The 27,502-nt window shown below is 47.8% G+C and overlaps 1 protein-coding gene across 4 annotated transcripts in view; it reads right to left on the reverse strand.

The window, feature by feature from the left end:
* Positions 1–27,502, reverse strand: part of LOC122374436 (sushi, von Willebrand factor type A, EGF and pentraxin domain-containing protein 1-like) — an 88,419-nt gene that overhangs the window by 47,981 nt on the left and 12,936 nt on the right. For all 4 annotated transcript variants that reach the window (XM_043353206.1, XM_043353204.1, XM_043353205.1 and 1 more), the window contains exons 3-6: positions 11,441–11,604; positions 10,567–10,669; positions 10,109–10,203; positions 6,084–6,177 (exon numbers count right to left, since the gene is read on the reverse strand). In XM_043353206.1, the coding sequence (XP_043209141.1) occupies positions 6,084–6,177; positions 10,109–10,203; positions 10,567–10,669; positions 11,441–11,604 (456 nt within the window). The remainder of the gene's footprint in view (positions 1–6,083; positions 6,178–10,108; positions 10,204–10,566; positions 10,670–11,440; positions 11,605–27,502) is intronic.

The following is a 27,502-nucleotide window of genomic DNA, read 5'->3' on the forward strand; positions in this document are numbered from 1 at the left end:
TGCACCTGCAACGTATCAAACTTATTCTTGAGTCATAGGCTAACGACGCAGAAGGTCAGAGTTATGGACAGTGGCCATTCTTAACTGCAGACATTTATTGTGTTTTCAACGCTTATTTTTTATATTAGGTACGAATATATCACAGAAATAACTACTTCAACAATTATGTAGTTTTTGCTCCAATAGACATCTTCAATTAACAAATCAAATAATTGCCTAGAAAATGGAGTGATTTTCCTTCGGCTATAACGATGATCTAACACCGACACTCACGACGCACAACAATGCCTAATTTACAGCGGCCTCGTCTGCTGGCGCTGGCGCACTCAACTGTCACATCTTCACCGTATCCCCAAAAAGATCTGCCTTCACTTAATTTATATCAACGAGGTGAAGAAAAAAGAACACAGAAAGTATGAGCGTTATGATGGGCGCGAATAGTGGCGGCGGATGGATCAAGTAAGACTGGGAGGTAGACTGTACCGCAAGGCACCGCGGCTTGGTCCCCTAGAGGTAGACTGCGCCGCACAGCACGGCACAGTACGCAGGCACTCCGAGAGGCTGTCGGAAGGACTACGTGCGATTCAACCGCCTGCGGTGGTTTCTGTGTCTCATACTGAGCTGTATGATAAACATTTAACTAAATTGATCATAAACTGAAAGTCAATGGCATTTAGTCACTTATCATGTGTAAATAGCAAACAGTTGAGGTCAATCCAGTAGGTAATGTTATGTTCATTGATCGTAGGTTTAAAGAGTAAAAATCCGGAGTCAGCTCAATAATCCGTTCACAAACAACCACTTAAGGGTAGTCATTCTACGTAAGTGGACATTCCCTCGGGAGACCCATACCAGACATCTGTTTCGAAACAAAGCGGTGGCCACGGTGAATATCCTATAAGTTAGCCCCCACAACCTCAGAACGACGAGGCCCTTCCGACCCACATAAGGCTGAACCACCATTCTCCGGGCCGGGCCGACGCGAGTCGCCGCCCGCGGCCGTGCCCTTCGTCATCCATGGACGAGCGAGCCGTGCTAATGCCACGGACCGGGAGGTAATCAGGTTGGGCGAGCCCTAGCTTTCCGGCGGGTTTATCGAGCTCAGACTGACGGCGGCGGGGGCGGGGGCGGAGGCGGGGGCGCGGGCGGCGGCCGCCCAGAACCCATGCCGCCGCGGGCCGGGATTATCGGCCGTCGCTCGGCCGGTCTCTGTTCGCCACCGTCTGATGGCGTGTTGCTCAAGTGCAGAGCGGTGTACGCGCTAATGCGTCGCCAAAGGCCACCGAGCCGCCCGCGCCGCCGCCGCCGTCGCCGCGTACGACGCTAGTAGAGGCCGCGGAGACCGCTGGCGAGGGGTTGATAGGAAAGGCCCAGTGACTTATGGTGCGTCGAAACTCTTGACAAACGAACGACGGCCGACCCAGTCACCAGAGTGAACGCTGGCAAAACGTTTCCGCCAGTCCCGAACGACCGGAGAAACAATGGATTTTCTGAGAGGTGGCTCTCAAGCGTTAACTAGTTTGCGGTTCTAAAACGCAACGGTTTGGAAGTGAATGACGCTTACTTAAAATTCAGCGTCCGTTCCAGCCACCCGGGGGACAGTGGAAACCATCTTTTGTGCCGGAGAGAAAAGATTATTTCGCTTCCTCTGCTTTCATTCCTTATTAGTCAGAGTAAAAGCGTTGAACAAGCTGTATAAAAACACACACTTCAAAATCTATTTTGATGTTGAATCGTGAGTTGCGTGCATAATATTTCAGAAAAACTGAAAGCATTCATCAAGGTAGAAATGGTTATCAGGCCTCGTATTTCAAAGTACAATGAGAAATTACTTGTTCAGAGGATTTTAAAATATGATGATGCGAAACTTCAGAAATCACAAAGCATTATTGAGTACATTCTGTCATGAACATATAAAGGTATAGATTGAAATCGGGATAACAAATATCGACGTTGTCATCTTTTTGTCCTTCAACCAGCAATTATGTATTGCACTACACAAAACTTCCTTTTTCAAATGACCGCGATAGATTCCCCTTAAGATTCACAGTCGAGCCTAATGGCCGCCCCACACTGGACCTCGCATGCGGATTGCGGGTTTTGGGGTTTTCGGGTTTCTTCAAAATTAAATAATGTAATCTAAGCTGAGTGACCCACACTACCATCTAACAAGCGAGTCTGCATGTTTTTAGCTTGCGAGCCACCTTGCACCGCATTCCAAAAGTTGATTTTGAGTCAACTTTCGATTTTCCTCGCTGCGAGGTCTGCGAGTTCTGCGAGGCTTGCGGGTTTTTCGTTGGAGTCGAATTTTGGTTCGTTGCGGTGGTATCTATATTACTATTTGAGGAGGGTGCGTCTGTCCGTTACCGAGGTCCCGACTTGGTGGTGCTTTGCGTGGACTACAGGCCAGATCGTTGCACCTAGCCCGGTGACATTTGCACAACTTATAGATCAAGGATGCGCGACGTGCCTTTGAGGGGTCTCAGCTCGATCGGGTCGTTAGTGAGCGCGTGGCGCGTGCTCAAAAAGTGCAAATTCGCGTCATAGACTTTACATGTATAAATCGGCGTGCGAAATCGGGCGAAAACGGCTAATTTTGGCCGATTCGGGTCCAGTTCCCGTGCAATATCTTGGTGACCAGGGGTCCGACCGGCACGGGGAAAACAGCATCGTGTACAGAATTGAACGGGCTATTGAATGGTGTGCAATGCAGAGGATAGCACGCGCCACGTGCACCGGAGAGGGCACTTTTATTTGAAAAATTGCGGTTTTTGAGGGATTTTGGAATTAATTTTATTTTTAGGTGACCGTTAAATGGAGCGAGTTGAATCAACGCCTATTTGCAAGAGAAAGGTACCCCGCCTCTCATATAAAAATTGTGAAAAGCTGATTGATCCAAATCAAGGTGGTGCAAATCACAGGAGAAAATGGTGTTTGTCAATTTTGTGCCACTTTTTAAATCACACGGGGTTTGCTGCATAACCTGATACCTTTGGCAATTGAATATGGTACCATTGGAAAGAGCATTCAATTCTGTCCAATATTCACTCTTCATTTTTGCATGATAAGCAACAGTATCCTTAAAAATGTAAATGTTCCAAATCATTACATCGTCATTTTTAGCGAAATTTATCGATGGCCCTCAAAAGGCTTCACGCCAGTTTTCGAATCATTCTAAAGTAGAACGCATGATAATACGACACGGGCACCTCGATGCGATGCATCTTTTTTATTAAAAAATGCTTGGCCGTCGAAAAGCAATCGAACGAAATGGATACCAGCCAAATCGACACAGACCAACCCAATATCCACGGGTCAAAAACAACCCTTCTTCGCGTTGCGGAGCACGCGGGTAACCCTAGTTGCGACTATATACAATTTTCTGAAGATGTAGGCGGCTTCACTGCATTCATGATGTTACCATAAGGAAACGGTCTAATCACTCTATGAAATAGTACACTGAAAACAATTTCACCCGAAGCTGGCGAATTAAGTGTTGCTCTGCGGGTGGTATATTTGTATTAACTCGCCATGTCCAGATTCTAGCTAGAGGGTAAGCAGACTTGCCTGCCTTATTACTCGTAAATATGCACTGTACCCACAGTTTGCAGTAAGGTAGCTACCCAGCACCGGATATTGTCCCCGCGGGTGTCGAGTCATTGGCACAGCCCTCACAGAAAGAGTTGGAACTACTCGAGGCATCGTAAACGCGTATCCGTGGATGGCGAACCTTTACATAACCTGCCCTGAAGGAGTTGGATCTACTGTTACAACTAGATGGCGTTGTCTCATACAGTTTTGAATTACAACAATTTTTAAACTTTTTTTTGAACCAATGATATGTTGGCACATTGTTTGGCGGTTTCCAAGTGGGGACGAAAGTACAATTGTTAAGGTGCATCTTTAAAACCTCTGCAATGTTCATCACGGGACGATTGGCAAGGCTTTTTCTTCCGAAACTACCAAGTGAGACCATTTTTATTCTTATATAGGTCACGAAAGCAGCGGCGACACATCTTGATTTCGGGCGGTCTGCATGACTGCCGGTGACTGAGTCATGTCGAAATTTCTATGGGAATTCGATGTGACCTTTCCCACCGATGTGAAACATTCTCACCGATGTTTTCTAGGTGTGAGATTGCCATAATATAGATATTTTCCCGCAAATATGGTCAAGCGTGGGAGTTTTTTTGGCCCTCGTGACTTGGTCGGCGAAGGGTAGGCGTGGAGGGTAACCCCATCTCCTAGGGGTTTGTGGGGCGCTGCTGCCAGGTAGGCGTCGATGAATACCTTTCGATGGAGGGGTCGCGAGCCACTGGTGCGCGAATAGTCGTGGAGGGTTACTACTCTCCAGAGTGAATTGCGAAAGTGTTATGTCCTAAATTGACTCCTGGGAGGGTGGTTAAAAATGGTTGCGGATAGGGGTACCCGCGAGGCACCGGTTTACTCGCCAGTTTTGGGTGAAATTGTTTTCAGTGTATTATGCCCGCAAACTCAAAAACCGCAAACTCGCAACCCGCATGCGAGGTCCAGTGTGGGGCGGCCTTAAGACACTAAAAATGTCCTTCAGTTAGTCCATCCCATCGATAGCTAACATCGACGAGTCATCAGCGTTGCTGGTATTATAGTAAATCTTTAATCTATTCACTTGTCCTGATCCCATAATCGCAGTTCCATTCACCACACATTCGTTATCACGCTGGTAAGCAGCAGACAGCGGCTTACACCACAGCGGCGCCGTCAGAAGGGCGACTAATGAAGCCTGTCCCGGGATGACTGCCGTCGAGACAGTCCCGGAAATGAGGCGTCTCGATCACATCACGCCGAGAGCGATGACGGATGACGGCTGGCGCCGGAGGAACGCGATGACGTCCGCATCGCTGTCCGGCCAGCGGGACGTGCTGCCGTTTCGGAGCGACATTTTTACTGTTGTGCCTGGATGTCATTTCCGACTGACGCGTGGCGCTATCCATTCGGCTTTTCCGTTATTGGATGTGTGCATCCGGCCCTGAAGTTATGAGTTGACACTTCCGGGTGTGGCATCTGTGATTACTTTGCGGCTTCAACTTATCGCTGTGCCTTATCACCCAAAAAGAATTGTAGCGACTGTCACAAGGGGCAATAAGGCCTCCAAAATCGCTCAAATTATTGTTGACACAACCAAGCCAGCCACTTTCTGTCGCACGTGGCAATCAGTGGTTTAAAAAACAGGAATGCCTTAGTCTGAGGTCAACGGTCAATCAACAGCATTAGAAGATGTGTTTGCTTCAAGCTTGGTTTCCAATAAACGTTTTGTGGGCCTGAAGGCTTTAAAACAAGTTTTATAAAACATATTCCCAATTTATTGCCTAAACGTGCTAGTGAAATACAAGCAATATTCAGGAAGATCCGCATAATTCATGATGAAAACAGCTGAAACTCACAGTCCAACGCGCATATATGGCAATGACACCCGACACTTGGCCGGTAGCTACGGGACACCGTAACCACCGTCAAACCCCATTGCTGAGCTGTAACTGGGCGCTCGGGCTGCTCTCCCATCGGACACCAATCCTGGTAAATTATCACCGAATGTCGGCGTGGGCATCAGCACCAAGCTATAACGCCGAATGGGGAGTTACCAGGGCCCGATGGGGTCAGCCGGCAGACCAACTGCCTCTGAATGGCTTCAGTGGAAGGCAGGGGGGACTAACGGCACCGATGACATCGGTCGATGACGTCCAATAAAACCGGCATCAGCTGATAATGACCTCCAAATGTTACCGATTGTTCCATCATCGCTTTTCGGCGAAAAGTTATCGCTCAGATTGTATCCGTGTGGTAATAACATTAGTGTTCATGTGCTATTCGTTTTTGGATGAGTTGCGACGAAATGTGAATACAAATTGATGACAAAATTGGGAACATTTGGTTAGCATAACATTATTATTGTTAAGATACTAATTTGTGTATGTACCAGGCCAACGTCCTCCTTAAATGCGACAATTGTGCCTCCAATAAGTGTGCACATAAAATAGACATCGCTATAATAAGCAGATAAAGAACACACAGTGTCCGTGCTGAGCCCGTGATATTTTACTTACGGTCCTTGTTGACCAGTTTGCAGATGGGGTCGTGCGCTGACCACTGCCCGTCTGCCTGGCAGGTGCGGGTGGTGGGTCCCACCAACCGGTACCCCTGCCGAGGAGGTCAGTAGAGGTCAGTAGAGGTCAGTAGAGGTCAGTTAAGAGGTCAGCCTGACTACCACCCGTCTGCCTGGGTGTATGGGTGGTGGGTCCCACGTACATTTGTTGACCCCCCCCCCCCATTCATTTTCTCTCCATTTGTTTTTAATTAATCGGACCTCTCTCCAACGGGCTCTTGTCCCAATTATAGGAGAGAGCACCTGCTCCTCCCGCCGTCCTATCTCCCCCCCCCCCAGGCTGCGGCTGAAGTGGGAGCCTACCCCACACCTGACGCAGCCGGGGACGACGACGCCCGCACCGCGGGTCGACGCTTTAACCGACTGCGCCGCCAGGGCCACATTTTCGAGTTTTACGCGCACCCCCAGTCAGAATAGCTCGATTTATACCGATCATCGTCATATAGGCAGTTACTAGCCACCAGCAAATGATCAATATGCATCGGCTCTCTGGGGAAGGCTCTCATATCCTCTCCCAAGAGGGCATGTCGCACTCACCTCTGGTGTCAATTTACGTGTTGCCAAGACCATTCGTGGGAATACGGGCCCAAGACCATTCGTGGGAATACGGGCCCACAGGTCTACGTGTGCCCCCAAGAGACCCACGTAATGCGAATACATGCCAGACAACAACACCGGGAAGACAAAGAAGAGACGTGGTGGGATGGTGAGCGACGGGGTGGGACAAGAAGACGACGCCACGACGGGACAGTGCTGGGACAGGGGCGGGACTAGTCAGGGACAGTGCTGGGACAGGTCCCGGACAGAGCTGGGGACGAGCTGAGGCGCGGGGTGAGGTATAGGACGGGACTGTGTGGAACGGGACCGATTGTTCTTTCACGTGAAAGAAATGCTGAAAGAAATGCAAATAGATCACTACATCGGAGCATCAATGAAAGCACTCGCACCACTGCTGTCAGTCTGGTATGCCTGTGCCAGTGTGCAGTGTCCAGTGTTCAACGTGTGAATAAAAGGTCAAAGGGAAGCATCGCCATGAGAGAGAGAGAGAAAATGCCCCTGATATTATTCCTGCTTTTGAACTGGAAAACCTCGCTCCTTCATTGCACAATTTTTTTCAGTAACCCGCTCGGAAAATATATCATTATCTTCCACCCGGAGTCATTAACTCATTAACGCCGAGTGGCAACTATAGTTGCCATCTACAAAAACCTACTGCTGAAGGCAAGTTAATGACGTCAGAACAGCATTTGTGGGATGCCTAATCAGCATAGTCCCTTCTCATCATGATCAGACGGTTTTAGTCACGTCCTGTGCGCAACATGCTTCACAAATCAAGAAATAGTCAGACGTTGCAGAGACGGCCGCCATATTGGCTTGACGGTCCCGAAGAAAACGACGCTGTTTTTCCAGAGTGTCCGGTATTTCCGAGCATTTTCGGCTTATTTTGATCCAGAAAGGATGTAGGCAGGCTACCAGTGTCTCAAAACTTGAAAGCACTCTACTCATTTGTAGTTATTTGTACTAGATTTGTACTTGGCAACTATAGTTGCCACTCGGCGTTGGCGTAGTCAAAAATATGAGCGGTTCATAGTTAAATAGTTGTATTTACGGATATACTGTAACGAAACATATGTTATTCAACCAGACTGTCCCCGTGTATACCTTGGGACATAGTTACATGGACTTTTGCAAATAAATTAACAATTAAGGCAGAAATTAATTAAAAAATACATGCATGTCTATACATTACCATAGTGAACCCTACCCCCATCCATTGTTTTCTTGGTCTATTCTCGACATTGTTAAATCTGTTTATGTTTATCATCTACTGAAGATATTTTTGTGGAATGGGATGCAATCTCGCTTTCTCTTTCCTCTCTCCCTCTCTCTCTCTCTCTCTCTCTCTCTCTCTCTCTCTCTCTCTCTCTCGCTCTCTTTCCCTGTTCCTCCACTGGCGGATGCAGGAAACATTACGGACATTCATAGCTCACAGAGTCCGACTTGCCCGATTTTGTTTCGTTTTCTTTGTAAAGAAAGAGAACTAAAACGGCATTTATACGATAAAGATTGCCTACGATTGCACAGTAATGCATTTATAACAAACCGAAATCCGAGAAGTTTAGGTACGAGAATTTTCAAACCCTGCTGCGTGTGATATCACCTATCACCTTTCTGGATAAACCAGAGTCGCTCTCGCTTTCTATGTCGAAGACTATGCTTTGCTGGTTTTTCCTAGCGTTCGTTAGTCGCGCCACTTGCAGTATGCATAACCAAACTCAGGCATGCTCATCTGCAGGCACCGTGCCATGATGCTAAATCGTGTGACCAGCTCGTGTTTCAATTTGGAGGGGCACGTAGGTATAAGCCTATATTTGCATCAACAAATTAAGTTTTTAGCATCGTAAAGACGCTGTATGACGTTTACAAACAGGGACCCATAAACGAAAGCTCCCCCACCTCCTCCGCTGAGCTCCCATTGACGCCGATTATGACCTTGACACAGTCGTGATACCGAATTGATTCCGATGAAGCTGCTTGCTATCTGAACTTTCACAGCAGATGCTGGTGATTCAGCTGAATGAGACGGTGGAGGCGGCTTTGTGCTTTGGGTTTCGTGCGAGGATAACAGCACACGAAACTTTAGGTTACGATCACGTAGCTGATGTTGTCTCATGGGACTGAATGAAAATTGTGAACCAAAGGCGAGACATCGCCTGACTTGGGGCAGTGCTGATTCCTGGCACTGCCAGCTGGAAACGAGGAAATGGGGATTCAGGTGGTAGAAAATATGTGGGCCTGCTCAGTTGTCCTAAACTAGATGAAATTGAACTATATTTTTATGACACGTGGAATGTGTTCAAGTGCAAGTAGTGGTGGTCGCCTTGTACTTACACCACTTTTACTCGTCAATCAACATATCCCCCTTCTTATTCTGAAGTACAACCGCCAGTGTGTGCTCGAGTCGTGATCACGAAAGGGATCCAATTTGTCCAGACTCTCGTCCGAACAGTCTAAAAAACATTCGAAGGCGAACGGATTTACTGGTTAGGTAAGGACAGCAGAAGTACGTACGTATGCGGGAATCAGAAATATACTATACAATTCCATGGCTCCGGTAGGCCTGTAATCAGCGTGCTCGCAAATAGGCATGAATAATCGAGTTGCTTTGTACCCCGAGTTTTTACAAATGTATCATACCCGGTAGAAAGTTTTGTGATAGGACGGTATACCTGCCATCAACCATGTACGAGTAAATAGGGATCTGGTGAGAACTACGTATGAGATAATATGCATTCTTTGTTGAATTGTTTTCGAGCAGATTTTATTTATGCATGTCAAGATAAATGGTTAAAAAGGACTGGTAAAGAGCATCTGCTTTGGTACAGAAAAACACTTATTGATGGATAAATGAACTGTGTTTCCTGGATACCAAGGACTGCAGCTGCTTTGGGCACAGGCTACAGGCTTATACCATAGGGCATAGTGTAGATTCCACTACTTAGACGTAATTATCTTATTAAAAATTTATATTGAAGTGGCGTAACCACTTTTTTCTGTTTGGAAATTGGATTAAGGCTCGTGGGGGATAAGTTGGGACATAAATAGATTCAATGCATCCCGGCGATTAGTATTTGTTTAATGAAAAGTTACGATAGCGGCAATTTTTGACTACGCCAACGCCGAGTGGCAACTATAGTTGCCAGTCCAGAAATATATGTTAAAAATATTTCTATTTTTCAATACACCGTATGTGCATTTCTAGTGCATGTAGAAGCACAGGGCATCAAGAAAAACTGCCGAAATTTGCCCACGGAATTATCGTCGTTAATGAGTTGAATCCTCTATATCTTTACTTTCATAATTCCTTTCAAGAATGCCGTAAATGTCATACGTATATCGGCTGAGGAATGGCATATCAACATCAGGGAGTGTAAAAAAATGGAACGAGCCTAGTATTTTTCGTACCTCCCTGCAGGCGTATCGCGCTGTTGATGCGTAAAGACGGCCATTCAGTCTCATTCGGCCATAGTCGGGCGGCTTTAGCTTTGGACACTCTTTGTCTGTGGAAAAAAGTAGTCACTCGTCAATAGGTATTCGACCCTGCCGAGGGAGAAAAATACCCGACGTAGAAAGATTATCATCTAGTTTGAACGCCACATGTAATCCTTTGTTGCTGGTTGTAAAATTGGGGATATTTCCGGAAGGAACATCCGGGCAAATACTGAAGGAACGTGAATTCGTGTTGCTGCTTCCATCGACAACAGCATTATCAAGAACGATGTTTTTATCAGAACACTGGTTAGTTTGTGGCTTGTGCTTAGTCAATGCACCGTTTTCTCGTTTTGGTTGACAAAACAGAAAGCCTTCGGCATAACACTCTATAAATCATAGTTAAGTTTTAGGTAGGTATACCGAGTGCTTACCTTGCTTAACACACGACATGCCACAGGCACCATCACAGACACACTTTCTGTTTCGGCTCCGACAATCATTGTCTGAGTCGCACCGCTTCATACACACTTGACCCTGAAGAGCACAAAAGTCAGCTGGAAAAGGTTATAGAACCAATAGGTTAATGCGTCATCCGCATATGCTTCTTAGGTAGGGACACCATGCATTCACTTCTACACTGTAAAATGTTTACTAATTTCCTAGCTATCCGGACACTTTTCACTAACAAAATGTGAGAACTCACATTTTGTTAGTGGAAAGTGGCCGGATAACTAGGAAATTAGTAAATATTATTTTTTACAGTGTAGTCAATGTAAAAATGGCGATCCGAATTCTAGCTATTCTCTTGATAACTGAAAATGCTGAGTTATTGACATCTTCATTTAATGAGGGAGTCTGTAGTTTCCGTCCAGGAAGCTCGTTACTTTGACACCTGATCCACACGCTGCCTCGTTAAAATGTCTGTCGGCGACTTTGCGTCATGAGACTGCCCTGAGCGCTGGGTGGTTAGACCACTCATTAGTGCGAGCTCTGAGAGACAGTAATGACAGCATGTCACATTCCGGAGTCTGAACCTATGTAGTGACAGGCCAGAGCAACACATGACAGCTTGCATAACATAGCAAGCCAGCCTAAATAGATGGAAAAGTACGCTCAGTTGTCCTTGTTCGCTAGTAGCGAACAAGGACAACTGAGCGTACTTTTCCATCTATTTAGGCTGGCCGCTAGGACAAGTAGGCCTCGAATACATCTTTTGGAAGCTACTATTTCTTCGTAAGAAATATCATATCAGAAAGTAGACATTTCTAAGCTCTGTAACATCCAACGTGAATAACGCTGGCTGACCTGAAATTTGACGGCGTCCTCGTCCCTGGGACAGTCGCCGTCCGTGTCCGGAAACACGTAGTTGTCGTCGACGTCGATGCCCGTCGCGGGCCGCGCCGTCGACGTCGATGCCAGCTTTGGCACCGTCTCTATGTACGTCTGATTTGGCTTGGGGCCCCAGCCCTCTGAAACAAAGACAACGCGGTCACAGACATGGCCAGACGGCGCCAGAGTCGAGTCCAGCCAGACGGCCTGGCACGGAGGCTGCTGCAGTGATTGATTGACCCGCTGTTTTGTAACTTCCCTACCCTTTTTAATCATACGTAACTTTCTCTATTAATGATGAGGAAATCCGGAACACGAACAAGAACAGGAATCAGGACAGGACACTAAGGATTTTGCAAACCAACAAAACATCCTTGCTGTGTTGATGCTTTCTGTGAAAAAGCTAAAACCATGTAGCGTCAGGAGTTACGAAACGACAAAGAAATGACCTATGAATAATGCCGCTATATAGCTGGGATGGTCCGCAGTCCTATAATAGCCTTCCATTGTTCTGGAATACGACCGTGGTCATAGTCCGAAGTTCATCGACAGTCACGGGGTGTTTCACTTCACGGAAGTTCTGATTCACCGGACAGTGACGGGTGCTGCCGCACGGATGACAGACGGTTAAACACTGAGCTGCGCACTATCGATTTGAGCTGTTTGACAACGCGGAATATTTTCGGACGATTAGTTGCTGTATGACTCAGTGACTGTGTGGTAATTTTTGGTTGTTTTGATCTAGGTAGGATGATAATTTGGTAGTAAGTGTGTAATGGAATGATAGCATACGTCCAGCACAACAATATAGTGCAAAAAGCTGATGTATACCTCTGTTGAAAAACTGTTCTATTAGATTAAAAAAAAAAAACTTCCTGGCTAGAATTTCACTCAGCATATGATATCTTTGGGTAAGAAGCAGGAAATGACTTGATAATGTCTTGATTTGATTTCGTTTGTTTTCTGAAAACAAATTGAACTAGGATGAGTTAAAGTCAAACATCACTAAAAAAAACATGGAGATTTTTGGAGAACTTATACCAGTAGAACAATCTAACTAAGCCCAGGCAACGTCTTACAAATGCCACTGCATTGATGGGTCTGGCTTTGTGATATGCGTCATTATCCGCCCACACTGACATAAAAACCTCCACTATTTTCTGCTGGAAGAAAATAATATCTGGCTCAATGCGTTGCTATCATGGGCCCGGCTTTTGTGTCTAATGAATCTGCCCTCTCGAGTTGGTGTTTTGGTAAGAATACCGCGCGGCAGTATGATCTCATAAGCCCTCCGGCTCAGTTGAAGATAGAACTCCGCCAGGCACGGTTTCCGGCGTCGCGCCGTTGCCTGGCAACCGGCGAGTTTTGGCGCTCGCAACCAGCTGTCTGCAACCATTTGCCAAAAGATCCTGCCGTTTTTGTTCTGACAACGCTCGTTTCCGCGCAGTGTGAATACACCTTAGTTTCTCATTCAAATGCAAATGGGGCCTGGAGCAATTCGGTGCGCATATGCAAACAATGTTCACTGGGCTGATGACATCCCTGTAGGATGTTTAGCTTGTTTACAACCACTTAGTGCAGAAACCATTTTCAAGAGGTAGCTGATCAAGTTGATGTTTCGCTAAAGGCTTTGGGATAAGATTAAAGTATGCATGAAATTCTGGTGAATCATTTCTTCTTGAGCCTGCAGCATCTTGTCTCAAAAGCCAAGAACGAAACAGGCCTAATCAGATGGTAGATGTTCCATACCATAATATTCAATAGAAATTGCAATGCAATACACATCGGTAAGGCGCATCTGTCATCTCTTATATCCTGTGTTGACTACGATTGGTGTTCTGAGTTGTTAACGGTTGGTATATCGGGTGAGAGCCGTCAGGTGCCGTCCGGTGATTGCAGTGGTCCCCGGGGCGACATCCAGCCAGTCAATCGAATGACACTGACCAGACTGAAATTCAGAACCACCCAAATGCGGATCACGGGCCGATGACACCGAAATCAGTGAGAGAGACAATAGTATGCAAGCGTGCCTGTGCTCAGTCGCGATAAAAGGCACGAATTTGAATGCATTATGCATATTTCCCACTATGATATGTTTGCATGCAGTATCCTACAGCATTTATTCAGGTGCTGCATCGGCCTGTTTCATGTTCGTACTGCTTTCTGAGGATCTTTGTTGAGTTTTGATGTAATTTGGCCTGATTGTTTGGGTGAGTTTAATCTATTGCTTTCTTTCTGGTTGCGTGTTTACGATTGTATATCTAATTAATTGTTATGCGAGTACGGTAAGTTATCGCAATGACAAGTAGATATCTTCAGCAATAAAGATAAAGATTTATGACAAAAGTAATCATTTGTTTATTACAACTACCCTCACACAAAGGAAAACTTTTGCAACAGCCCAGATCTAATAGGAATAGAATGAATTGTTTCGTCTTCGAGTGGAGAACACTTGCCCGACAGACGTCAGGGAAGTGAAATAGCAGTGTAACACAAAGCACCATTACATATGCCCGGAATATGTGGCTCGTTTTGGGTGCAATCACCAGCATTTTATCGAGGCCAATTGGCTTGCCTGGCCGTCTGCTGTGGGTTGACATAGCTCTACAATCTACATGCAGCCGAAATGTGTGCGGAGAGCGCCTGAGGGCAGCTTCAAATCAGATTGTCCGTCGCGCTGCCTTCTTCTGTGGCTCATATTGCCCGCTGGGCGGCGGCTGTGGCTGTGGTGTGTAGTGTGTGTCTGAGATTGGGTGTCGTGTCGCTGTCTATGGCTCGTATATCGCACGGCTGTCTAGCTAGGGTTGTCTGAGGTCTGAGGTTGTCACCCTGCTGTCTGCTCCCTAGTGATATGTGACCGGAACTGTCTGTGATTGTCTGTCGTCGATAAGATTGTCTACCGCGCTGCTGTCTGTCTGTCGGTGTCTGTGATTTTCTGTCTATCTGTTTGTTTCCCTGTCCACCAAATGACGTGTGAGGGGCGGGATTGGTCGACGGAGGGCCGGTCACGACCGGGCGGTACATATTGACGGATGGCGCCGGAAGTGACCCAGCTGCCGCCGCTCTCACGGTCTGTCCGTCCGACAGACGCCAGGGTCAACCGGCGACACCGGACACCGCGGGCGCACGGCGCACGGCGCGGTAATGTGATAGCCAGAGACAAATGACGGAAACGACGAGCTGAGCTGTGAGACTTGAGAGGAGGGAATATTAATATGAATGTTGGCTCATGGCTGCATCTCTTTTCCTTATGTTATACGTTTTATTGATGTTTTTCCTTGGCTTTTGCTTTTATCTTTTACTTCTAAGCTCTATCAAAACTGGCGACATTAAAAAATTGAAGCACGTAAATCCATTTGAAGCATGTTCAAATGTTTTAAAAGTTGTTCAACACATTCCACGACAACCGGACTGCAATTTATCTTCCTGTGCGCTAACCGCCTGCAGCTTTTCTCACCGAAGTCTATCTGAGAGTAATCGGTCCACATATTTCACTGGAGGCGCGCCTCCACAGCCGGTCTGTGCTCAACTATCAGCGATTGTATGCTGCCAGCGCCGACAGGCCCACAACGTATTGGCACTGGCAGAGCTGCCCGCCGGCGGCGACGGCCTGCGTGATTGGCACAGACAGACGAGGATTGGAGTACGGGATACAGAAACGGGGACAAGGGATGCGGGAGCGACAAATGGGGCAAAGCGGCGGGGACGGATACGGAAACTCAAAGTTGAAAGGAAATTGGCTAGGAATGCGAAAGGGATGCGGAGGAGACACTTGGAAACGGAAGTTGGCAAGGGATGGGAAGGGATACGGGACGCGGAAACATGAAATGGGATATGGGAACAGGATACAGAACCGCGATGAAAGAATGGGATTCGGAAACAGCATAGGACGGGATACGGGAACAAGATGCGGCACCGGGATACGGAAGTGGGATACGGAACGGGGCAGAGCCAGAAGGTATGCGTAAAATAAATGAATAGCGTCGGAAATAAGCGTCGAATTAGATATAATTGCATGATAACATACAAAAAGTCATAACGAAAGAGTGAGTAGAACCGATGCATTTAAGAGATGAGGAAAACAAAACATGCAATTATGAATGGTAAAGGAATGTTGGAGTGGGATTAGGAATACTCTAGCTAAAACAAGGCACAAACGCATGCAGGAGGAGATTATGAAGCATGTGGAAACATGACGGACATCTATATTCGTAGCCAATGCCGGCTAAGAGGACGGTAAGACCCTACTGAATCATGAAATAGGATGTGGGGAGAGAGCTAGATCGCGCTGTGGTCAAAGGTCGAGGGTGGATTCTCCGCCAAGCCATGAAGTACTGGTGGATCGATGTCCCCGAGACAGCAGAACGGATAAATCCTGGACAGCAAATTTCCGCCACCGGCGCGGCGCGGGCGACCAGGTCAGTGGGGACACCGGGTGGCCGCGCTGTCAGCCCCACGCTCCACTTGTGCCGAGGTGACTGCAGCCGGCGAGGGCAGCTGGTCGCCGTGCCGCCCCGTGGCAAGAGTCGCGACCTTTGAGTTATGATGCTGGCGGCCAGCTGTCAGGCGGAGATAGAGATGCCGGTGGGCGGACGGCCGATTGCTGACACCAGAGGGGCGGTGCCGACATGGTGCGGCAAAGATGTCCGTCAAGACAGCCCATATTCAGCCCAGATTCAGCCCGGATTCAGCCCAGATTCGGGACACCTCCGATCAAGCTGAAACTCGCACACAATGTAGGCCATGACATGCCCAATCCACAGTCCAAGTCATTCGGTGGCACTCCCAGCCGTTTGACCTACAGAGGTCAGCAAAGGTCACGTGGCCCAAATTTGCACAGCAGATTGTGGCCCACCCAGTAGAGCTAGAGCGCTAAAAATGGCACCAATCGACTCGCCAGCATCTAATCTTACTTTCCCAACACTCATTTGACCTCTCAAGGTCATGCGATGACCTAAGGTCATTTGTGGGCTATGTCGAAAATACACTTGCACAGCAGTTTTCGAGTAGATGGATTGACCGAATTCCAAATCAAAGCACATCATCGGGTAGCCCATAGGCCGTAGTAACTTGCCTTAAAAACCACTTTTCGATATGTGACCCCGTTTGACCTCGGCAGGTCAAAATGTGCAAATAAACGACACTCAATACGTCGCAGCCCGGATTCAGCCCAGATTCGGGACACCTCCGATCAAGCTGAAACTCGCATACAATGTAGACCATGACATGCCCAATCCACAGTACAAGTCATTCGGTAGCACTCCCAGCCGTTTGACCTACAGAGGTCAGCAAAGGTCACGTGGCCCAAATTTGCACAGCAGATTGTGGCCCACCCAGTAGAGCTAGAGCGCTAAAAATGGCACCAATCGACTCGCCAGCATCTAGTCTTACTTTCCCAACACTCATTTGACCTCTCAAGGTCATGCGATGACCTAAGGTCATTTGTGGGCTATGTCGAAAATACACTTGCACAGCAGTTTTCGAGTAGATGGATTGACCGAATTCCAAATTAAAGCACATCATCGGGTAGCCCATAGGCCGTAATAACTTTCCTTAAAAGCCGCTTTTCGATATGTGACCCCGTTTGACCTCGGCAGGTCAAAATGTGCAAATAAACGACACTCAATACGTCGCAGCCCGGATTCAGCCCAGATTCGGGACACCTCCGATCAAGCTGAAACTCGCACACAATGTAGGCCATGACATGCCCAATCCACAGTACAAGTCATTCGGTGGCACTCCCAGCCGTTTGACCTACAGAGGTCAGCAAAGGTCACGTGGCCCAAATTTGCACAGCAGATTGTGGCCCACCCAGTAGAGCTAGAGCGCTAAAAATGGCACCAATCGACTCGCCAGCATCTAATCTTACTTTCCCAACACTCATTTGACCTCTCAAGGTCATGCGATGACCTAAGGTCATTTGTGGGCTATGTCGAAAATACACTTGCACAGCAGTTTTCGTGTAGATGGATTGACCGAATTCCAAATCAAAGCACATCATCGGGTAGCCCATAGGCAGTAGTAACTTTCCTTGAAAACCGCTTTTCGATATGTGACCCCGTTTGACCTCGGCAGGTCAAAATGTGCAAATAAACGACACTCAATACGTCGCAGCCCGGATTCAGCCCAGATTCTGGACACCTCCGATCAAGCTGAAACTCGCATACAATGTAGGCCATGACATGCCCAATCCACAGTACAAGTCATTCGGTGGCACTCCCAGCCGTTTGACCTACAGAGGTCAGCAAAGGTCACGTGGCCCAAATTTGCACAGCAGATTGTGGCCCACCCAGTAGAGCTAGAGCGCTAAAAATGGCACCAATCGACTCGCCAGCATCTAATCTTACTTTCCCAACACTCATTTGACCTCTCAAGGTCATGCGATGACCTAAGGTCATTTGTGGGCTATGTCGAAAATACACTTGCACAGCAGTTTTCGAGTAGATGGATTGACCGAATTCCAAATCAAAGCACATCATCGGGTAGCCCATAGGCCGTAGTAACTTTCCTTAAAAACCACTTTTCGATATGTGACCCCGTTTGACCTCGGCAGGTCAAAATAAGCAAATAAACGACACTCAATACGTCGCAGCCCGGATTCAGCCCAGATTCGGGACACCTCCGATCAAGCTGAAACTCGCACACAATGTAGACCATGACATGCCCAATCCACAGTACAAGTCATTCGGTGGCACTCCCAGCCGTTTGACCTACAGAGGTCAGCAAAGGTCACGTGGCCCAAATTTGCACAGCAGATTGTGGCCCACCCAGTAGAGCTAGAGCGCTAAAAATGGCACCAATCGACTCGCCAGCATCTAATCTTACATTCCCAACACTCATTTGACCTCTCAAGGTCATGCGATGACCTAAGGTCATTTGTGGGCTATGTCGAAAATACAATTGCACAGCAGTTTTCGAGTAGATGGATTGACCGAATTCCAAATTAAAGCACATCATCGGGTAGCCCATAGGCCGTAATAACTTTCCTTAAAAGCCGCTTTTCGATATGTGACCCCGTTTGACCTCGGCAGGTCAAAATGTGCAAATAAACGACACTCAATACGTCGCAGCCCGGATTCAGCCCAGATTCGGGACACCTCCGATCAAGCTGAAACTCGCACACAATGTAGGCCATGACATGCCCAATCCACAGTACAAGTCATTCGGTGGCACTCCCAGCCGTTTGACCTACAGAGGTCAGCAAAGGTCACGTGGCCCAAATTTGCACAGCAGATTGTGGCCCACCCAGTAGAGCTAGAGCGCTAAAAATGGCACCAATCGACTCGCCAGCATCTAATCTTACTTTCCCAATACTCATTTGACCTTTCAAGGTCATGCGATGACCTAAGGTCATTTGTGGGCTATGTCGAAAATACACTTGCACAGCAGTTTTCGTGTAGATGGATTGACCGAATTCCAAATCAAAGCACATCATCGGGTAGCCCATAGGCAGTAGTAACTTTCCTTGAAAACCGCTTTTCGATATGTGACCCCGTTTGACCTCGGCAGGTCAAAATGTGCAAATAAACGACACTCAATACGTCGCAGCCCGGATTCAGCCCAGATTCGGGACACCTCCGATCAAGCTGAAACTCGCATACAATGTAGGCCATGACATGCCCAATCCACAGTACAAGTCATTCGGTGGCACTCCCAGCCGTTTGACCTACAGAGGTCAGCAAAGGTCACGTGGCCCAAATTTGCACAGCAGATTTTGGCCCACCCAGTAGAGCTAGAGCGCTAAAAATGGCACCAATCGACTCGCCAGCATCTAGTCTTACTTTCCCAACACTCATTTGACCTCTCAAGGTCATGCGATGACCTAAGGTCATTTGTGGGCTATGTCGAAAATACACTTGCACAGCAGTTTTCGAGTAGATGGATTGACCAAATTCCAAATTAAAGCACATCATCGGGTAGCCCATAGGCCGTAGTAACTTTCCTTGAAAACCGCTTTTCGATATGTGACCCCGTTTGACCTCGGCAGGTCAAAATGTGCAAATAAACGACACTCAATACGTCGCAGCCCGGATTCAGCCCAGATTCGGGACACCTCCGATCAAGCTGAAACTCGCACACAATGTAGGCCATGACATGCCCAATCCACAGTACAAGTCATTTGGTGGCACTCCCAGCCGTTTGACCTACAGAGGTCAGCAAAGGTCACGTGGCCCAAATTTGCACAGCAGATTGTGGCCCACCCAGTAGAGCTAGAGCACTAAAAATGGCACCAATCGACTCGCCAGCATCTAATCTTACTTTCCCAACACTCATTTGACCTCTCAAGGTCATGCGATGACCTAAGGTCATTTGTGGGCTATGTCGAAAATACACTTGCACAGCAGTTTTCGAGTAGATGGATTGACCGAATTCCAAATCAAAGCACATCATCGGGTAGCCCATAGGCCGTAGTAACTTTCCTTAAAAACCACTTTTCGATATGTGGCCCCGTTTGACCTCGGCAGGTCAAAATAAGCAAATAAACGACACTCAATACGTCGCAGCCCGGATTCAGCCCAGATTCGGGACACCTCCGATCAAGCTGAAACTCGCACACAATGTAGGCCATGACATGCCCAATCCACAGTACAAGTCATTCGGTGGCACTCCCAGCCGTTTGACCTACAGAGGTCAGCAAAGGTCACGTGGCCCAAATTTGCACAGCAGATTGTGGCCCACCCAGTAGAGCTAGAGCGCTAAAAATGGCACCAATCGACTCGCCAGCATCTAATCTTACATTCCCAACACTCATTTGACCTCTCAAGGTCATGCGATGACCTAAGGTCATTTGTGGGCTATGTCGAAAATACAATTGCACAGCAGTTTTTGAGTAGATGGATCGACCGAATTCCAAATCAAAGCACATCATCGGGTAGCCCATAGGCCGTAGTAACTTTCCTTAAAAAACTGCTTTTCGATATGTGACCCCGTTTGACCTCGGCAGGTCAAAATGTGCAAATAAACGACACTCAATACGTCGCAGCCCGGATTCAGCCCAGCTTCGGGGCACCTCCGATCAAGCTGACACTCGCACACAATGTAGGCCATGACATGCCCAATTTACAGTCCAAGTCATTCGGTGGCACTCCCAGCCGTTTGACCTACAGAGGTCAGCAAAGGTCACGTGGCCCAAATTTGCACAGCAGATTGTGGCCCACCCAGTAGAGCTAGAGCGCTAAAAATGGCACCAATCGACTCGCCAGCATCTAATCTTACTTTCCCAATACTCATTTGACCTCTCAAGGTCATGCGATGACCTAAGGTCATTTGTGGGCTATGTCGAAAATACATTTGCACAGCAGTTTTCGAGTAGATGGATTGACCGAATTCCAAATCAAAGCACATCATCGGGTAGCCCATAGGCCGTAGTAACTTTCCTTAAAAACCACTTTTCGATATGTGACCCCGTTTGACCTCGGCAGGTCAAAATGTGCAAATAAACGACACTCAATACGTCGCAGCCCGGATTCAGCCCAGATTCGGGACACCTCCGATCAAGCTGAAACTCGCACACAATGTAGGCCATGACATGCCCAATCCACAGTACAAGTCATTCGGTGGTACTCCCAGCCGTTTGACCTAAAGAGGTCAGCAAAGGTCACGTGGCCCAAATTTGCACAGCAGATTGTGGCCCACCCAGTAGAGCTAGAGCGCTAAAAATGGCACCAATCGACTCGCCAGCATCTAGTCTTACTTTCCCGACACTTATTTGACCTCTCAAGGTCATGCGATGACCTAAGGTCATTTGTGGGCTATGTCGAAAATACACTTGCACAGCAGTTTTCGAGTAGATGGATTGACCCCATTCCAAATCAAAGCACATCATCGGGTAGCCCATAGGCCGTAGTAACTTTCCTTAAAAACCGCTTTTCGATATGTGACCCCGTTTGACCTCGCCAGGTCAAAATGTGCAAATAAACGACACTCAATACTATAATTCGATCAATCCATCTACTCGAAAACTGCTGTGCAAGTGTATTTTCGACATAGCCCACAAATGACCTTAGGTCATCGCATGACCTTGAGAGGTCAAATGAGTGTTGAGAAAGTAAGATTAGATGCTGGCGAGTCGATTGGTGCCATTTTTAGCGCTCTAGCTCTACTGGGTGGGCCACAATCTGCTGTGCAAATTTGGGCCACGTGACCTTTGCTGACCTCTGTAGGTCAAACGGCTGGGAGTGCCACCGAATGACTTGTACTGTGGATTGGGCATGTCATGGCCTACATTGTGTGCGAGTTTCAGCTTGATCGGAGGTGTCCCGAATCTGGGCTGAATCCGGGCTGCAACGTATTGAGTGTCGTTTATTTGCACATTTTGACCTGCCGAGGTCAAACGGGGTCACATATCGAAAAGCGGTTTTCGAGGAAAGTTACTACGGCCTATCAGCTACCCGATGATGTGCTTTGATTTGGAATTCGGTCAATCCATCTACACGAAAACTGCTGTGCAAGTGTATTTTCGACATAGCCCACAAATGACCTTAGGTCATCGCATGACCTTGAGAGGTCAAATGAGTGTTGGGAAAGTAAGATTAGATGCTTGCAAGTCGATTGGTGCCATTTTTAGCGCTCTAGCTCTACTGGGTGGGCCACAATCTGCTGTGCAAATTTGGGCCACGTGACCTTTGCTGACCTCTGTAGGTCAAACGGCTGAGAGTGCCACCGAATGACTTGGACTGTGGATTGGGCATGTCATGGCCTACATTGTGTGCGAGTTTCAGCTTGATCGGAGGTGTCCCGAATCTGGGCTGAATCCGGGCTGCGACGTTTATTTGCACATTTTGACCTGCTGAGGTCAAACGGGGTCACATATCGAAAAGCAGTTTTCAAGGAAAGTTACTACGGCCTATGGGCTACCCGATGATGTGCTTTGATTTGGAATTCGGTCAATCCATCTACTCGAAAACTGCTGTGCAATTGTATTTTCGACATAGCCCACAAATGACCTTAGGTCATCGCATGACCTTGAGAGGTCAAATGAGTATTGGGAAAGTAAGATTGGATGCTGGCGAGTCGATTGGTGCCATTTTTAGCGCTCTAGCTCTACTGGGTGGGCCACAATCTGCTGTGCAAATTTGGGCCACGTGACCTTTGCTGACCTCTGTAGGTCAAGCGGCTGGGAGTGCCACCGAACGACTTGGACTGTAGATTAGGCATGTCATAGCCTACATTGTGTGCGAGTTTCAGCTTGATCGGAGGTGTCCCGAATGTGGGCTGAATCCGGGCTGCGACGTATTGAGTGTCGTTTATTTGCACATTTTGACCTGCCGAGGTCAAACGGGGTCACATATCGAAAAGCGGTTTTCAAGGAAAGTTACTACGGCCTATGGGCTACCCGATGATGTGCTTTGATTTGGAATTCGGTCAATCCATCTACACGAAAACTGCTGTGCAAGTGTATTTTCGACATAGCCCACAAATGACCTTAGGTCATCGCATGACCTTGAGAGGTCAAATGAGTGTTGGGAAAGTAAGATTAGATGCTGGCGAGTCGATTGGTGCCATTTTTAGCGCTCTAGCTCTACTGGGTGGGCCACAATCTGCTGTGCAAATTTGGGCCACGTGACCTTTGCTGACCTCTGTAGGTCAAACGGCTTGGAGTGCCACCAAATGACTTGGACTGTGGATTGGGCATGTCATGGCCTACATTGTGTGCGAGTTTCAGCTTGATCGGAGGTGTCCCGAATCTGGGCTGAATCCGGGCTGCGACGTATTGAGTGTCGTTTATTTGCACATTTTGACCTGCCGAGGTCAAACGGGGTCATATATCGAAAAGCGGTTTTCAAAGAAAGTTACTACGGCCTATGGGTTACCCGATGATGTGCTTTGATTTGGAATTCGGTCAATCCATCTACTCGAAAACTGCTGTGCAATTGTATTTTCGACATAGCACACAAATGACCTTAGGTCATCGCATGACCTTGAGAGGTCAAATGAGTGTTGGGAAAGTAAGATTAGATGCTGGCGAGTCGATTGAAGCCATTTTTAGCGCTCTAGCTCTACTGGGTGGGCCACAATCTGCTGTGCAAATTTGGGCCACATGACCTTTGCTGACCTCTGTAGGTCAAACGGCTGGGAGTGCCACCGAATGACTTGGACTGTGGATTGGGCATGTCATGGCCTACATTGTGTGCGAGTTTCAGCTTGATCAGAGGTGTCCCGAATCTGGGCTGAATCCGGGCTGCGACGTATTGAGTGTCGTTTATTTGCACATTTTGACCTACCGAGGTCAAACGGGGTCACATATCGAAAAGCGGTTTTCAAGGAAAGTTACTACGTCCTATGGGCTACCCGATGATGTGATTTGATTTGGAATTCGGTCAATCCATCTACTCGAAAACTGCTGTGCAAGTGTATTTTCGACATAGCCCACAAATGACCTTAGGTCATCGCATGACCTTGAGAGGTCAAATGAGTGTTGGGAAAGTAAGATTAGATGCTGGCGAGTCGATTGGTGCCATTTTAGCGCTCTAGCTCTACTGGGTGGGCCACAATCTGCTGTGCAAATTTGGGCCACGTGACCTTTGCTGACCTCTGTAGGTCAAACGGCTGGGAGTGCCACCGAATGACTTGGACTGTGGATTGGGCATGTCATGGCCTACATTGTGTGCGAGTTTCAGCTTGATCGGAGGTGTCCCGAATCTGGGCTGAATCCGGGCTGCGACGTTTATTTGCACATTTTGACCTGCCGAGGTCAAACGGGGTCACATATCGAAAAGCGGTTTTCAAGGAAAGTTACTACGGCCTATGGGCTACCCGATGATGTGCTTTGATTTGGAATTCAGTCAATCCATCTACTCGAAAACTGCTGTGCAAGTGTATTTTCGACATAGCCCACAAATGACCTTAGGTCATCGCATGACCTTGAGAGGTCAAATGAGTGTTGGGAAAGTAAGATTAGATGCTGGCGAGTCGATTGGTGCCATTTTTAGCGCTCTAGCTCTACTGGGTGGGCCACAATCTGCTGTGCAAATTTGGGCAACGTGACTTTTGCTGACCTCTGTAGGTCAAACGGCTGGGAGTGCCACCGAATGACTTGTACTGTGGATTGGGCATGTCATGGCCTACATTGTGTGCGAGTTTCAGCTTGATCGGAGGTGTCCCGAATCTGGGCTGAATCCGGGCTGCGACGTATTGAGTGTCGTTTATTTGCACATTTTGACCTGCCGAGGTCAAACGGGGTCACATATCGAAAAGCGGTTTTCAAGGAAAGTTACTACGGCCTATCGGCTACCCGATGATGTGCTTTGATTTGGAATTCGGTCAATCTATCTACTCGAAAACTGCTGTGCAAGTGTATTTTCGACATAGCCCACAAATGACCTTAGGTCATCGCATGACCTTGAGAGGTCAAATGAGTGTTGGGGAAGTAAGATTAGATGCTGGCGAGTCGATTGGTGCCATTTTTAGCGCTCTAGCTCTACTGGGTGGGCCACAATCTGCTGTGCAGATTTGGGCCACGTGACGTTTGCTGACCTCTGTAGGTCAAACGGCTTGGAGTGCCACCGAATGACTTGGACTGTGGATTGGGCATGTCATGGCCTACATTGTGTGCGAGTTTCAGCTTGATCGGAGGTGTCCCGAATCTGGGCTGAATCCGGGCTGCGACGTATTGAGTGTCGTTTATTTGCACATTTTGACCTGCCGAGGTCAAACGGGGTCATATATCGAAAAGCGGTTTTCAAAGAAAGTTACTACGGCCTATGGGTTACCCGATGATGTGCTTTGATTTGGAATTCGGTCAATCCATCTACTCGAAAACTGCTGTGCAAGTGTATTTTCGACATAGCACACAAATGACCTTAGGTCATCGCATGACCTTGAGAGGTCAAATGAGTGTTGGGAATAAAAGATTAGATGCTGGCGAGTCGATTGAAGCCATTTTTAGCGCTCTAGCTCTACTGGGTGGGCCACAATCTGCTGTGCAAATTTGGGCCACGTGACCTTTGCTGACCTCTGTAGGTCAAACGGCTGGGAGTGCCACCGAATGACTTAGACTGTGGATTGGGCATGTCATGGCCTACATTGTGTGCGAGTTTCAGCTTGATCAGAGGTGTCCCGAATCTGGGCTGAATCCGGGCTGCGACGTATTGAGTGTCGTTTATTTGCACATTTTGACCTACCGAGGTCAAACGGGGTCACATATCGAAAAGCGGTTTTCAAGGAAAGTTACTACGTCCTATGGGCTACCCGATGATGTGCTTTGATTTGGAATTCGGTCAATCCATCTACTCGAAAACTGCTGTGCAAATGTATTTTCGACATAGCCCACAAATGACCTTAGGTCATCGCATGACCTTGAGAGGTCAAATGAGTGTTGAGAAAGTAAGATTAGATGCTGGCGAGTCGATTGGTGCCATTTTAGCGCTCTAGCTCTACTGGGTGGGCCACAATCTGCTGTGCAAATTTGGGCCACGTGACCTTTGCTGACCTCTGTAGGTCAAACGGCTGGGAGTGCCACCGAATGACTTGGACTGTGGATTGGGCATGTCATGGCCTACATTGTGTGCGAGTTTCAGCTTGATCGGAGGTGTCCCGAATCTGGGCTGAATCCGGGCTGAATCTGGGCTGAATATGGGCTGTCTTGATCAACATGCGGCAAAGGCGTCTGTTGGTGTCATCAGCGATATAAAGGCCGTAATACCGGGCATACCTATATGCGTCACAACTAGCGGAGCTTAGTATTCATGGCGTGGTAATATGGACATAGTGTTGCAGTCGTAGAACATAGAGGTCAGTAATTGTGCTGGACGAACGGCAATACCTACGTCCTACAGGCATCATGCATTCTCTTGGCATACTCGCATATCACATAAGACAGTCATATTGGAGCATAATTTTTGCCACGTCACCATAAATAATTCGAACAATGAATATAACTCCAGAATTGAAAATCTACGACAGCCCTAACACCAAATCAATATCTCTCGGGCGATACGCAATGGGATTTCTGCTGGGTTGCGTATTGGGTGTCCAGAATTCCAATGACGGACCATGACACTGCAGACTATCAGAGGTTAGACGATCGATATCCGAGGCCGCTGACAGCCTGACAATTCAGCTGAGACTGCAGACGCGGCAGCCTGTTGACATCGCACTATCGGGATTGAATCTGGCGTGTTGAGCCACACCATGGCAACATGCCTTTTTCCATTTCTCACGACTGTTTCTAACGACGGTTGGACTGTTTGCATATAATTTTCTTGGTATGTGACAATGCTTGTTACAGATCATTTCAGTCAAGTTAAATGAAAACGAACATGGAACTAAATGCCTCAAGGAATACTAAATGTCATTTCTACGCTTCGTTCGAGCTCGCAAAGGCGTTGTTGTGATTATGGGTCTATGTATTGTGCAATCCAACAATGCCTTTGGGTGAGGAAAAGTCCACAATACATAGCCGAAGACGAGGGAATGCACAACGCATCAAGCATGTACGCGAAGCTGCACAATTACACGAATGAGAAATACAGTCGCGTCGGTGGCGGAGGGGAGGTGGATGGCGAAGAGCAGGAAGCGCCGCGCTCAGCCCACGGCTCAGTGGCTGACTGCTCTCGGCGGCGCTGCGAGCGCGAATGACCCGGGCTCGGGTCATGCGGACCTGACGAGCGGGCGGTATGACGCAATCACATGGGCGGCGCTCACCCTCACCGCGGAGAAAAACCATTATCAGTTGACTTATAATGTTACATTTTCCTAAACTGAGCGCAGCGCCAATAAGTGCCATTTTAAAGTCGAGTTCGACCACATTCTCGGACGCCGATGTCGGCAATAGCTCACCGTCTTCGACTGGCCGTCGGTGCCGCCTTTGACACTAATTGTTTTCTCACTGACATAAGCCAAAACAATTAGGCTGCAGCTGCTGGGAAGGGCTGTGGTTAATAGAGTACGTGTTCTCGCGGCTCTGGCTCCCCGAGGGCGGCTGGAGCACGGTGCTGCTGGCAGGTGTCCCCCTCCTCCCCCACAGCCACTCATCTGCCCCAGGCTGTGTACACAGGACGAGAGTGGCTGCAAACAGCAGGGTTTGCGTCGGAACCT

The sequence above is a fragment of the Amphibalanus amphitrite genome, unplaced genomic scaffold, assembly GCF_019059575.1.
Source record: "Amphibalanus amphitrite isolate SeventyFive unplaced genomic scaffold, NRLGWU_Aamphi_draft 001656F_arrow, whole genome shotgun sequence".
Taxonomy (NCBI): domain Eukaryota; kingdom Metazoa; phylum Arthropoda; class Thecostraca; order Balanomorpha; family Balanidae; genus Amphibalanus; species Amphibalanus amphitrite.